The 15,439-nt window shown below is 40.8% G+C and overlaps 1 protein-coding gene across 2 annotated transcripts in view; it reads right to left on the bottom strand.

The window, feature by feature from the left end:
• Nucleotides 1–15,439, bottom strand: part of ADK (adenosine kinase) — a 226,369-nt gene that overhangs the window by 170,140 nt on the left and 40,790 nt on the right. For both annotated transcript variants that reach the window (XM_075217059.1, XM_075217060.1), the window contains exon 3: nucleotides 11,830–11,883. In XM_075217059.1, coding sequence (XP_075073160.1) covers nucleotides 11,830–11,883 — 54 coding nt within the window. The remainder of the gene's footprint in view (nucleotides 1–11,829; nucleotides 11,884–15,439) is intronic.

Below are 15,439 nucleotides of genomic sequence, written 5' to 3'. Positions count from 1 at the left end.
TTAACCTACTAGTATGCTTTTAGGGTGTGGGAAAAAACTTAAGCACAAGAAGGAAACCCACACAAACATGGTGTCATGGATTCAGAGTCAGAATGGGCCTCGAAGTCTAGTCAGGTGGATACTAACCCCAAAAAGGCGTGGATTCTAACTGAAGCGAGGTTTTCACCAGGAATCCTCGTAAGGGAATATGGGCTTGGTGGCTCTCTAACTGCAGGTTGCGGTCCTCTGCGGTGGGCGGGTGATGAGCAAGACTAAATGGATGTACATAGAGGACATAGAGGCGGCAATGTGGCCATATCAGAGCACTGAGTTGGGTCCAACAGGTAAGCGGTAGTTCTAGATAACGAGAGAGCAACAGTCTGCTGCACCGAGATTCTGGTGAATAGGATGGCCCTGGCATAGAATCGGAGAAGAGGCACAACGGTCAGCAGAAGGAGAGCAGCGTCTAGACCGCAGAGAAGGTGAGTAAGGTATGCACAAAAGAGCAAGGCTGTAGGATGATGAAGTGCTGAGGTTCTGATGAGCTGGAAGCCTTGGAACAGGATCAGAGGAGATGCACAACGATCTGCAGACTGGCAGCAGCATCTTGACTGCGGAGGCAATACAGAAGAATCCCATGATTAAGCCTCTATGGATGAAACATATGTCGGGCCGGAAGTAGGTTGGACTGCCCGCGGCATTTGCCTGCTGGATGCCTTGTTCAACTTTACAATCCGGTACAATATGCCATTTACCTTTTTATTTCAAAATAATTATTAGGGTGCAGACCGCTATTCATATTAAGCTGCATGCCATCTATTACCTATAGGCAAATGCTTTGAATGTTATCGTGCTGTACATGTGTGGAAACCTCTAGGACTAGTCATAAAAAAGGAACGACATGTCACTAGTGCAGCTGCATCTTACTAACTAGTATTGTATCGTTAATAAACACAGACAATATTCTTGCACTTGGATGGGACTGGACATATTATACTAATCAAGGACATATAGAACTAAATAACCTAACTAATTCCAACCAGTGCAACAGTGTTGCCATCTACAGTCTGTGTGTAACAAATACAATCCTAGGACCCATAAATCTTTGCCTCAGATAAATACAAATAGGACTAAGATTAACTCATATGTTATAAAAGGCATATTATTAGCAGGTCCATGATATGGGGCACTAAATATTCATGATCAGTCCCATTACAGGGACTATTACACAGTTTTAATCACTTTCTTCTCATTTCAACACTTTACTTTTAATTAATTGGCTCATTTTTCTTCGGTCGACCATTTTTATTTTAATTATATTTAATAAAGTTTCTTATTTTTTTAAATTTGTGGCAACCCATTTATACCTGAAGTGCTTTGTTTTGTCAACTCTTGTTTTTTCTCTCTATTTATCATGTGACACTTTATGTTGACATAGTCACCACCCTCACACAAATTGTAATTTATAAACACTAAAAGTGAGGTTGGTTACTACCTGGTGCGGAGCACCCCTCCCCCCTTTTTTTCTATTTCCTTTTGGACATAGTGATACAGAAGTACACAGGAGAAAAAAAGGCTGCAGGATGGTGAAGAGCCAAGGTCCTAATGAGCTGGAAGCCTGGAGCAGAATCAGAGGTGACGCGTAACGATCTGCAGCGTGGTTGCTGAATCCAACTGTGAAGACACTGGGTTTTCTGGCCCAACGCTACCCACGGGTGCCTTCCTATGCCTGGAAAGTCTACCCAGTACCTCGCAGGATTCGTATAGTCACTCAGGCAAATGCAGTTAGAAAAGAACACTAGAATATCATGTACACACAGTAACTAAATGCCAGGCAGGTTTACCACATCATCTGTCCCTTACCCCACTAGTTTAAGGAGTTACAGTCACCTGGCTGTCCAGACTTCACGACCCATGGATCTCTCTCAGATGCATATATAGACTCTAGTAGAGGACAACTAAAAAACAGATCTTGCACTCTTCATGAATGAAATCCCAGAATGAACACCCCCACCCCCCTGGAGTGGCTCCCTATATCTCAGGTCTAATTTCCACAGTCTTTCCCCTCTATTCTTCTTAACCATTGGTCAGTGCTGGACTAGAGGGGTTGGAGAGGGGAGTGAAGATGAGCTGTCCTTCCACAGAACCCCGCCCCTGTTAGATCACCTGTCTGGACTAGCCTGGTGAGAACAATGGACACTAATTAGTTTTCCCACTCCAGCATCTTGCAACCTGATCCCTACCCATAATTCCCCTGGCTTCACTTCAAAGACAATGAATAACCTTACTGCAAGTCATCAATATACATATTTACACTGAGCTACAATGTACCCCCCCTTAGCCACATGTTATTGGACAATGCAGTTGTAGTCTGGTGAGCTGGGGAACAAAAGCAAGGGCTATAAAAAGTACTTGCTATAATCCACATTATGTGAGAAATGAGAAACAGAATGGTTAGCGTTATCATTTCATCACACCATTGAATAATAAAGTGGAAGCAATAAACAGGATCCAGAGGAGGGGACATCCTATCAGGTAAGGAGACCTGAAGATCTGGCACCTTAGTAGGGAGATTTGTGGTGTCAGACAACGCCAGTAACATTGTGCGGGCAATTACATATGTGCAATTTCCTTTGTGGCTCTATTATCCCAATTAAAAGGATTTTTACCTGTAGGTGTAATGATGTTATAAACACTACACTTGAAAGCTTGAGCCTTTAAATGAAAAAGTCACTCTTCATTGCACGAAGATTTGCAACAGGGACAGTTTTTTTGTTCACAAAGTCAACAAATAACACTTTGACGCTGTCTGTCTTTGACATACTTGATGGGATCTCAATGATGAATGCTCTGTACCATGGTCGTCAAAAACAAGAAGTAATGACGCGCTCGAACTACACCCTCTATATGCTGCAGAGGATGTAGGAGCAGCCATATGTGCAGTGGAATTCAGACCAGTTGAGGGTGATATATTGTGGCCCCGGTACCAAATTGGGTACTGGGGCCACTCCACTACGCAGTCCACATAGATGCGTATCAGATATTAAACTACATTCACTGTTGCTGCTGTACCCAAAAATAGGTACTGCAATTCCAAACTACGTTCACTGTTGCTGCTGTACCAAAAAATAGGTACTGCAATTCCAAACTATGTTCACTGTTGCTGCTGTACCAAAAAAAATCAAATATTGTACCTAAAATCAATATTGTGAGGTGTTCCGAATAGACTGGAAATTAGTGGAAATTATTGTTATTGAATGTTATTGAGGTTAATAATAGCGTAGGAGTGAAAAATAAACAAAAAAACTTGATTTTAACCCTTTTTATGCTTTTTTAAAAATAAATCAGAACCCAAAACCCTAAATCAGAACCAAAACCTTTCGTCAGGTGTTTTGGCAAAACAAATCAGAACCCAAAACCCAAAACACTAAAAGTGGCCGGTGCACACCCTTATTTCTAATATACAAGGCCATCAACTGCAAAGATGTTATCTCCTCACTTGTCTCAAAATATCTCCCAACGCAACACCTTAGTTCTGCACAAGATCTAGGTCTCTGAACCACTCATTACATGCTCCCATTCCCAGTTATACAGGACTTTTTTGGAGCTGCACTGCATTGTGGAATTCATTTCCTTGCACAATAAGACTTTCCTCTAGTTGTCAAACCTTCAAGCATTCTCTGAAAACCCTCCTCTTCAGACAAGCTTATAATATTCATCAACCACCCTCTTAACCTCACTAGGTTACCCTTTTACCACACTTTACACAGCTAACACAAAAGATAACTACCCTCTGACCAACACTGAAGTGTGTATGGATTATAAAGCATAATAAGCTCTCTTTACCTTTGCAATCTGGCTGAACGAATATACACTTAACCTAATGTAGCCAACTCACATTGTCCCATAGATTGTAAGATTGCAAGCAGGGCCCCTTACCTCTATTTTCTGTCTGTATTACCCAGTATTGTGTTTGTTCCCAATTGTAAAGCACTACAGAATTTCAAAAGATAATGATGAAATCCATAACCAAAATAAACAAGCTTTTTAACAAAAAAACAAAACACGGGAATCTGCGTATATGGAGTTGTTGTGTAACAATTTAAAACACAATTGTGACAGGATGGACTACCTATGCCACCCTGTCTGTGGTTGCTGGGAACCAGCTGGGCTTACTTTGCCACCATTCCCTTTCATTATCCCAAACACGCCCTCTCACTGCAGTAGGAGGCTTTAAAGTGCTGCCACCACCTGACTCCTTACCAGCATCCAATACAGGAGTATACTCCCCCCTCTGTCCACGAGCTGCCAGGGAGAGGGGGGGCTCAGCCCACTCTCCTCCCCTGGTGCCTGTCTGTCTGAGGCGAGAGATTTATCTTTTAAATTTCCCACCAAAAGTTACTTCCAGGGACCCTACTCCGGGATCTGGCTCTGCTCCCTGGCTGAAAATAGTAAAAGGGGAGAGCAACCAGATGCCGGGGCAGCAGTCCTTTGGGCTCCAACTAGAGACTTAGCTCCCTGGGACCCCCAGGAGGCGCTGCACCTCCCGGACCCATTTGATTCCAGGAGACTGGTTGCCAAGTCCTTCCGGCAGCCACTGAAGCTGGCTGCTGAAGGGTGAAGGGGATCCAGGCTGCCAATGCAGCCCCAGTACAGGGTAAGTACTCTTTATTTTACACATATACATTTAAAACATACATAGTTACTCTCCCGGCACTAACCCCTTCAGTGCTGAGCGTCGGTTCTTTACCGGTGCTGTGCCTACACATATACATTTCTATTTTAAAATACACATATGCACACTACTAAGTCCCCAGCGCCAGGGTCTAACTCCTTTCATACTGCAGCACACACACATTAAAATACTTTTTTATTTAAATACAATACATTTTTATGAATAACTTTTCACGCAGCACCTAGCGCCGATGATTTAACCCCTCTGACGCCAGGTGTTAAGCCTCTCGGTCCTCGGGACCCGGACACAATTTATTTCTCTACCCATGGATTCACGGATAGGCACTTGCAAGGAAGCAATGAGGGAGGTTTCCACACTGCACAATCTTGTTTTTACAGGTAAGGGACAGCTGTAGAAGAGTATTGCTTCCATACGTGATTCAGTCAGTGCAACCAGCCACTCAGTTAGTGTGTATTTACTTGGTCTCATGTTGTTCTCAATATGCTGTTACAAACAGAGAACATAGTATTGCAGATCAAGATATTGACTACACAGTGACCATAGGTGATAATTAATCTCCACATCAAGCAGACCTGTGCCCGGTGTATGGCTTAAAAAATTGGGCTGGGGATCAGACATAGAGGTGCAGAGGACCAGGCAGAAATAATGATCACAAGAGAAAACAAGGAAGGAGGGCCTTGCATCCTAGAAAGAAGAGATAGAGTGGGGGAGTAGGGATGTAAGCAGAGGCAGAGGAGAGGCTTACTGATCAACGTATTACAAGAGATTTCCTGTATGCAACCCATAAGCTCCTGTACCTACAAGTTTGTCTTCGAGCCCTTGTTTCCAGCTCAGCATATTACATGTGTGCTCCACTATGTGATCCCTAATCTACAGAAACTACAGTCCTGCTATTGTTTAGCCTGGATAAAACTACTACCACAGAAGATAACAAAAAACACAAAATAAATTAATTGCAAATAAAAAACAACAAAATCAACTGTGGACACACAACCACTTGATGCCAAAAGCAAAGACAATAAGTGAATTACAGCTACCCACCCAAAGAAGGACCAAAGAACAACATATGAAGTACAATAGAACCAAAGAGAACCAAAGATTTAGCAGCCACCCTAGTTGTTAGGGTGGCTGAAGAAAATAAAGGCTACACCAGGAGCAAAAATAGAAGCCCATCGGTGGTGAAAATGCAACAAGTCCCACTACAACCATCCACAGTCTCCCGAACAGCAGCCCTCCAGATGTTGAACTACTACGTGAAGTGTTAGAGAAGAGATCCCACTACTCTTGGAAACTAGACAAACTGCAGCATACGCAATGAAAGACTTGTGGTACAGAGCAATCCCAACTATGTGCAAAATAATCTGAGCTTCAATGTGCACCAGAGCTGGCTAGAAATCTCCAAAGGTATAATAACCCTCACCACGTCTGGCATCTAAATATGGACATAGCCCACCAGAGACTTTCCCCAATAAACCAGCACCCAAGACCAAACCTACACACAAATCTACAAAAAACGCACAAACATCAGAAACTCAGACTCTGCGACAGTCCGACACCGCACAACCAAAAGAACCACTATACCATAACAATACTATTTGCTCACAATCAAAACCATAGCAAAAACATACCATATATATATATATATATATATATATATATATATATATATATATATATATATATATATATATATACATACATACACACACATACACACACACACACACACATATACATATATATTTTTACACACACATTCCAAGTCCATGATCTCAACAAGACATATTCGTGCCACATTGCCACAAAGGTACATAACCAGTGGCATAACCAGTGTACACCTCGAACCAGACACTCCAGACGGAAAACATTCCAAAGGGGTATCCTGGGTATTGTTCATTAATATCCCTCTGTGCTACAGATACCAAGATTAATAGTCATTAGCACAGATTTTTAAGATTATGCAGTCTCCAGTGATATTCTACTGTTATAATCACTAAGTATCTGCAGGCAAATGTACACTTATATAGCTGGTGGCAGAAATGCAAGAAAACAACTTGCCAAACCACAAATATCCTTAAATAGACAGCAACAGGACAGTGATACAGACTAGTGAATGTGTGTCTAAAGGAGTAATTTAAAACAAAAACCCACTATTAGTATTGACTGACTGTCTTTCTTTGTCCACAAGAACAGTCACAAATATATATACTTACCAAGCTGTCTAAGAAGTGCATTATGATGAAGCACAGTGGTTTGCATACCTACCTCACAGCACTGGGACAATAGGTTCTATTCTGACTGGAGACCTTTCTGTGTGGAGCTTGTATGTACTCCCCGTGCTCACATGGGTGTCTTCCGGGTGCTCCATTTCTCTTCCACATTTCAAAAAAACATCTGGTAGGTTATACAGAACTACATGAATCTTACGACTTTTTTTTTACTTTTTTTGGTGTTCAATTGGGTTACTTTTGCATAACATGCAACTTGCATTCGAATATGTAAAACAAAGACAGTGTGCTAGAACATTGTCGCATAACATTCTAAGAATCCTGTCTGATGTGACTTTTTATGCTTGCAGATTGATTCATGGAAGGTTCCATAACTAGCACAATGTTTGAAAATGTACTTGCTATAATCCTTATTAGTCATGTGGGAAAAAGCAGTTAAACACACTCTAGAAACGAGCAACACAGGAAGATACAAAACAAAGCGATCTGCTGTGACCAACTGACAAACATATTAAACGTAATATTTTCAATACAACAAAGAGTGGTGTATTGATTTGGTTTACGTTTATTTATATTTGTTAATCTGTATATTATTCTATGAAGAGGTTCAAGTGAAAATTTAAAAGCTGCCGTATAGAAAATATATGTGTACGGAATTTTACAGTTTTACAATCAAACCATATACCAGCCCCCTTTGACCACTGATTGTATGTATACATGGGTCAATCTGGGTACTTTTCTGAGAGCAGGTGACACACCTGAGTTTGTGAGAGATTGTGTGTAATCTGTGAAACATTGGAGGTATATATAGCAAGTTTGACTGACAAGAGCAAAACATACCCATACACTGTTTACAGAAATGATACAGGAATTTCCAAATTTAAGAGATTTTCAGTTAAATGGTAAAAAGAATCAAAAGTAGTGGAGAATGGTGGAAGAAATTAAGGAGGTGATCTAGATAGGAGTATTGCAAGTAGTAATAGTATATAACTATTCTAACACCCCTTCATATCTATCTCAGCATACATCAATGCAAGATGAATGTATTAACAACAGTTGGCTGAAGATGAAAGCAGCCATAGGATTACAATAGTTAATTTATTTTAACAGAAGGATAACTTAAGCCTTCCATTAATAAAAGATTTGCAAAGCTAATTAGGTTGTTTGACAGCAAACTGGCTCTAAACCGCAGAGCATTTGGGTACAAGATGACCAGAAATCCCCATCAATATCTGAACTGAAACACTATGTCAATAGTGAATGAATGAAAATTTGGTTTACAGAATAAAATGATCTGCCAGTGTGAGCAGTCATCAGCAAGTTGACTATCGAAACCATGTGATCCAGTCCCTCAGCACCAAAAGACCAAATTTGACAAGATTCTGCTGCACAGAACATAGGCCAAATGACAGAACGTTCACATGTCGTGGCTCTTGCACTGAATGCCTCACAGCACCAAAAACCGCTGCAAGCAGGTTAAATGTTGTAAAGATATGCCATCTGAAAAACAGCATCAGCTGTTATTACAGACTTGGCAGACAAGGATTTTCCTTTATTTTAGGTAAATAAATCTGAGTGTGTTTCGGGGGTTGAAGGAGAGCATTACCAGTTCCCAATCCATGATCTAAAAATGTATATGTAATTATTAATCTCATAGTAAAAAATTAGCATGTTTTCAAATATGGCATCATCAAAACCTCTTAAATCACAACAGATGATTACACACCTGTATCAATTCAAGATTAATGCAATTATTGAAAATGAGACTCACATAAGTACAAGACTTTCTTGAGCATTACATAATGATTCTTCCATTCGGGTCATAACTAAGTTTCTCAGCTACACTGTTACTGCTTGAAGAATGCACAGATAAACATGCTCTGCTTGTTTAGTCATCTGTGGAATTTTGATCCCAGCCTGTGGGATATTTAACTTACCCAGATATAACATTCTCCTAACCTCCTAAACCAGCAAACAAGGATCTGCATAACTACGCAATTGTCAGTGTCCCTTATAGCTGGGAACTATTTCAACAAATTAATCCCTTATTGTACATATAGTTAAGTGCTGTCTGTGCACAACACTAATAGTGGAAAATATTGGTACAGAAATCTAGAAATCAAAGTATTGCATTTATAAAGCAGGTGATTGTGGTTTACAACCAAAAGAGGAGAAAAAGAGTATTAAATATATCAGCCCGCTTCTAATTCAACACATGGTATACATGAAAATGTGTGGTCTGCATACAAATGCGCAGATGGATTTTTAAAATTAACAGCTGACAGGCCTTAAATATGTTCCTTATGTGAACTTGTGACTAAAAGGATGACATATACAAATATGCTGTATACTTACCAAGTTTAACGTCTCCTCATTCTTAGTAGCATTAATGAACTCCTAAAGCACAATGTTAGTATTGCCAGGGTGGGACACATTCCCTTCTGCCACAGCTCATAAACAGCAAGGTACTGAACTGCGGCATCATTGCTCTAGCCATAGCAGCGCTGCCGTTTACACCACTACTGCAGCTCCCTATATTCTCTGGGGCTGACAGCAATGTGCAAGGTAGGTTGTAACAGAAGAGTGGGTCATGCAAAGAGGACAAGAGAGTGTGGCTGTGTTCGCTTGCCTTTGTGGGGAAATGTAGCAAGGGAAAAAATTTTCTTACTTTTCAGCAAGCAAATGCTCAGCGAACAATGGATGTCAATACTAACCGCTAGTAAAAGTATATGTTTTCTACATTTTCAAAGGCAGAGAAATCCATATAAAGGCTGTTATGGGCACTGCAGCAATGGAGTAAAAATGTGTAGACTGAATTTCCAAATTGACAAAAAAAAAAAAAAAAAGCATAACAGAGCACGGAAATGTGAATTTCCTAATAGTCAATTTATTTTATGTATGTTTAATAAAAGTAAATTTGTGAGATGTTAAACTACTGCTGAATTTCATATAAATCAACTTTTCTCTGCCTAACAGATACAAAATCATTATACGTGTGCAGTGAAGCTCAGCTATTGCCACCTTTGGAATGGAATATTCACTTCGTTAACAATATCACAAAAGCAAAACTATTGTTTTAAAATCTGTATATAGTTTCTATGCGAGTGAAAAAAATGAATATTTGTCTGTTGGGAAACCATTATACTTTGTTAAAACACTTTAATGCAATGTGCAACCCTTTTCCTTAGCCTTAGGCTAGGTACACACTACATGACTTTCAGCAGATTATTGTGCCATTCACACGAGATAGACAAAAGATACCCCCTTGCATACAGAGACATAAAGAGACATCATCATCATCATCATTTATTTATATAGCGCCACTAATTCTGCAGCGCTGTACAGAGAACTCACTCACATCAGTCCCTGCCCCAATTGGAGCTTACAGTCTAAATTCCCTAATATAGACACACACTCACACACATACACAGACGATACATGGCCGTTTCAGACCAGATATGTAATCAATTTGCCTGTACACGCAAACACACAGGGCGTAATGCAGAGTTAGGAGCAAAGCAACAACATGGAGCAAATTTCCACTTGGACAAACAATATTACAATGCAAGGGGTACAAATAGATTTTTTTCTTGCACGCAAGAAAAATACTGGCTGTTTTTTCATGTAGCACACAAATAATGGATAGCTTTACTTTTACACTGAAATTAAAGATGATCTATGACATGCCGTATTCCAATAATAAATCTGTACCTACGTTATAAATTTACCTCCCCCTCCAATAAAACATGGTTTTTCTAAGTTGCAAATTTGCTCCTTTTCTTTGCTTCAAACTCAGTATCAGGCCCACAAGCCCACACAATTTTGTCAGCCAATGGCCTAATACAGATGTGGATGTTATCACTTGAGTTTTACTTTTTGAGCAAAGGACCATTTAATGTATATTAGCAGCATTAAGCACTTACAGACACACCATTGATGGATAACCATTTGGACTAATATTTTAATAAAACATTAAGCCGCAGTGCCCTCTACCCAGTACAAACATGCTCTGTTCTCACTGTCTGCAATATTTGTATCTTTGTTTATAAACAAACTTCTATTTTGGCCTAGGTCATTTGAATTTCCTTTGAACAGGCAAAAATATTTGTAAATTTTCTACAAAATATCAAAATATTTTTTGTGTTCCCATAAAATTCAAATTAGAATATGTAGCACAGATAACACAGATGACAATCTTGCATGATTCAGGAAATAAAAAAAATTAAAACAAAAAAATATATAGTGGATGGAACGGTCTAAATGGCCCCAAAATTATTGAAATGACCAATCAAAACTCAAACCATTTTCTGGTGTGCCCATAAATCAGATGGGCGTTATATATTTATGGGGGCAGTCAAGGGAGGTCTGGCATATTTTAGCTTGGGGAGGGGAGGGGGGTCAAGACTACTCAGCAGCTTATTAGGAACATTTTAAAAGAAAAAATGCAGGTGGACCAGTACAAGGTAGCCCACTTTGAGACTGGGCCAGGGGGACATAAACCCCCTGCCCCCCAGCTTAGCCTGCCCGAGTGCCGTTATGTGTTCAGTGCACGAACATACTCCCTCATGTAATCAGGTCACTCTGACTAACTACTGAATGAGTGTGTCCAAAGTCAACAAATCCTGTGGTTGTGGGTTAAAAATCAATTATTTCAAGAGTTAGAAAATAAACGACCATAATTAGCTATTGAAAATATGAACAAATTTAAAAAAAGAATATATTTAAAACTATTAACTTTTGTTTAGTGCCACTTTAAGTAAACATACATGCTCATATGTGTAACCACAGCACAACTCCCTAGCATATGAACAGTAGGAGTTGCAATTGGAAGATAGAGAATGCATACTGCATTGCTTTTTGTATGCATGCTCCACAGTCTGGGTTATTTTTAGGGAAGGGGAAAAATTACAGGTCCCTTAAACTTACAACTCCTTGTGTTTGTCTTCAGCCAGAATCTGATCGTTTGCCTTTAAGCCATACCTAAAAAGACAGAAATTAAATTAAATTACTTGAAAAATATTTTCTGAGAACAGGGTAATTTCATTAGGGAGCCATATCTCCTAATCACATAATGTTCTATGACGGTATTAAAATAGAACTGAAAAAACAGCATATGTAATGGATTCAGGACACAACAGGCTCTTTACAGAGATATACTGGAAGACCACTGCATGGACTCAAATGCTAGCAAAATAAATAAATAATGATTAAAAGGACAGCATTTGGAGAAATTAAAATGTAGGATTTTAACAAAAGTCTTTCCATGTGTTAGCACTTTGTATGTAAGCTTTAGCATTTGTTTTTTTCCAAATGTCACCCCTGAAACATGCTGCAACTTATTTATAAGATGGGGGAAATTTTCTGAGTTTCACTTATATTACAGCATATTTCTGTGATGGATGAGGATCACATTGTTAAACTTTCATTAAGCCTTTCACAGATGTAAAGGAGATTTGGAAGTCACAACAATAATAGGTTTAACTGCTTAAACTTCACAAACTGGATCAGGAATGCTTATCTTATTAGCTGATTATTTTTGTTACACTGTGCAAAACAGATTAAATATTTCTGTAAAATGTTACCAACCCATGGACTGTAAACCTGCAGGAATGATTTTATAGCCACTTCCCCATTAAACCTGGTTGCTTCACACACTATCCAAGAGAGTTTTAAAGTGATTGCTTTGGAGATTGAAGAGTGACTATCTCAAGGACATTACTAATGATTAGTTGGGTTTGAAACCAGAATATATGCAAATTTATCTCTACATTTAGATATTATATATCCTCGAATACAGTAGACCAGATGTCAATTAAAGCATATATCAGTTATGTTGAATTTATGAGTATAATGTTTTTATTTGCCTAATGGAGAAATATCACCATATGGGTATATACATACAATCCTAATTATAAAACACTCGACTGAATGGAATACATGCAAGACTATATGCAATGGTACAGCAACTATAAAAGGTATTCACCCCCCTTGGATTTTATCACATTTAACATGGAACCATGATAAATTTATTTGAAATTTATTCCCACTAATATATACCGTATATACTCGTGTATAAGCCGAGTTTTTCAGCATATTTTTCTATGCTGAAAAAGCCCCCCTCGGCTAATACACGGGTGAACTTACCTGGTCTCCGGTCCCTTGGCTCTTAACTTCCGCAGTGGAACGCATGTGCGTTCCAAATGCCGAACTTCCTGTCCACTGACAGGAAGTTCGGCATTTGGAACGCACATGCGTTCCACTGCGGGCGTAAGTAAACTTTCACGATACCTGGATGTAATTGGGGGGACAGTGCTGTTATAACCAATCTCTCCTGTTTCATCAAGCTCTTTCCCTCGTCACACACAGCGTTGCCCCATAGAGCCCACGCATGTTGAATCGGGCCTGCATGAGTCTTCACACTGGTATGTTGTCCGTTTACAGCTACTGTTGTCTTATCTGAGCTCTGCTACTGTGCTTCATGGGATTACAGAGATTTTACCCTTTTTCTAGCTAGACCCTGGTTACATGATTATATCATGGACTGTAATGCACAGTGGCTATATTTATGCTAACATACTTGTCCTTACAGCACTTGCTGTGTATATGTATGTGTGGTATGATATTGTTACCTTATATCAGTGCACTGATCACGTATGTTGGACAACTCTACTGTGATTAAATTTGTGCTTACAGTATACATATATTTTGGCGCTTTTGGGAAAATCTGTTTTTTAACACAGACCCTGGTTACTGAAAGAAGATAACCACATTGGGTGGCAGTAAATCATTCTGTAAGTGTCTCCTGGCCTTTGTTACTTCTGTCACCTGGTTTACAGATGCTGACCTTAGGCTGTGCATTTACCAGTAGCTGCTGCATTTCTCACCCTAGGCTTATACTCGAGTCAATAAGTCTTCCCAGTTTTTTGTGGTATAATTAGGTGCCTCGGCTTATATTCGGGTCGACTTATACTCGAGTATATACGGTAGTATTATGTACCCAAAAAAAAATAATTCTTCTATTTGGGTTAGGGTTCATTAGTTTTGCACAACTAGACACTGGTATTGTAGCCCATTTTTCTTGCCAAAATTGCTCAAGGGCCATCAGGTTGGATGGTGATCGTTGGTGAATTTTTAAATGGTGCCACAGATGCTAAATTGGATGGGATCTGGCCTTTGACCAGGCCACTTAAGGACATTAACATTTTTGCTGGTAAAACCCACGTAAAGCAACGGGCATGATGTATGGTGTTACAACCCCTTAATCTTATCGATACCTGAACTACACTTATTAGCCATGTTGTTACCAGGAAGTATCAGTGATGTAACTACAACATCTCCTTGGAAAAGTACTTCAGGGGTTAAATTCCACCTCCAAAGGGAACAATCAGGAGTCCAGTGGATTAAGCTACAATTGCTATTTCTGTTTGCTCCCTATTGTCTACTAGTGAGCTCTACAGGCAGCCAGGAGCCAGACTCAGCAGGGGTCACGTGAGGGTAGACACCCAGAGAGGTAGGGGAGGGGGGCTGGATAGTGTGAGAAGCCCATCAATCGAAACCTTTTCCAACTGTCTCCAAGCTGCACGGACGTGCCGCATGTGCACTGGGGCCTAGCCCTAGGCCCCTAATTCTAGTGGTGTTGCCCCGCCTCGGATCCATTGCCCTGCTGCCTGCACTTACCTCGCATCCAGCTGAGCTCAGATGCCTGTCTGTGATTCTCCCTCCAGCGAATTCGTCCACTCAAGTCCCCGGCTCCGGCCTAGCTGCGTGATCCATCTCCTGCCTGGCTCTCCTCCATCGATCCAGAGTCGGCCTCCAGCGTTCTTTGGCCTGCACCACCCACTCCCGTTGACTCCTCTCCATCTGTCCGGCGTTTCCCTCTGGTCTTCCTGACAGGCCCATAACTGCGGTCTACTTCTGGCTCTATCCCCAGTCTTGGGGGCCGCTCCTCTTCCCACTGTGGCCTACTTCCGGTTCGGCCCCTGGTCTCGGCTGCCACACATCGCTTCACAGCCCAGTACTTCAGGTGGACCCACTACTGCCGTCTCCCTGGACCTCAGGCTGCCTACTGGATTTCAAGTTGTGTTCTAGACTTCTTTGCCCCACCGCTACCGTTTCCCTGGTGTCCAGGCGGCCAACCCCGTGCTACTGTCCCTTGGTCTACAGGCCTTCTCTGCTGCACCACGTCTGCCTGTCCTACGACCCTAAGAGCCCCGGAGTTCTCCCCCTTGGCTGTTGGCCAACTGATGCCTACACCTACTTTTCACCCTTCTCCGATGTGCCTGGAACTTTGACTTTTGTGCCTCCACCATTCCCCCTCTGATTACCATGGCCTCCTGACTCCTAATCATTTTCTACTTAGTCCCTGATCTCTCCATCCCTCACTATCGAAACCCTGGACCCAGACTCTCTTCAGCGTCCCTCTCCCAGTCATCAATATTTCTTCCCCAGTCTTTCCATTCATCTCATCGCACTTCGTTGACATTCCCTCGTGGACTAATTTCCTCCCCTGTACCTCCTTCCACGCTCGATGGAAGCT

This window comes from Mixophyes fleayi, chromosome 6, assembly GCF_038048845.1.
Source record: "Mixophyes fleayi isolate aMixFle1 chromosome 6, aMixFle1.hap1, whole genome shotgun sequence".
Lineage (NCBI taxonomy): Eukaryota > Metazoa > Chordata > Amphibia > Anura > Limnodynastidae > Mixophyes > Mixophyes fleayi.
This window is presented reverse-complemented; position numbering and strand designations above follow the sequence as displayed.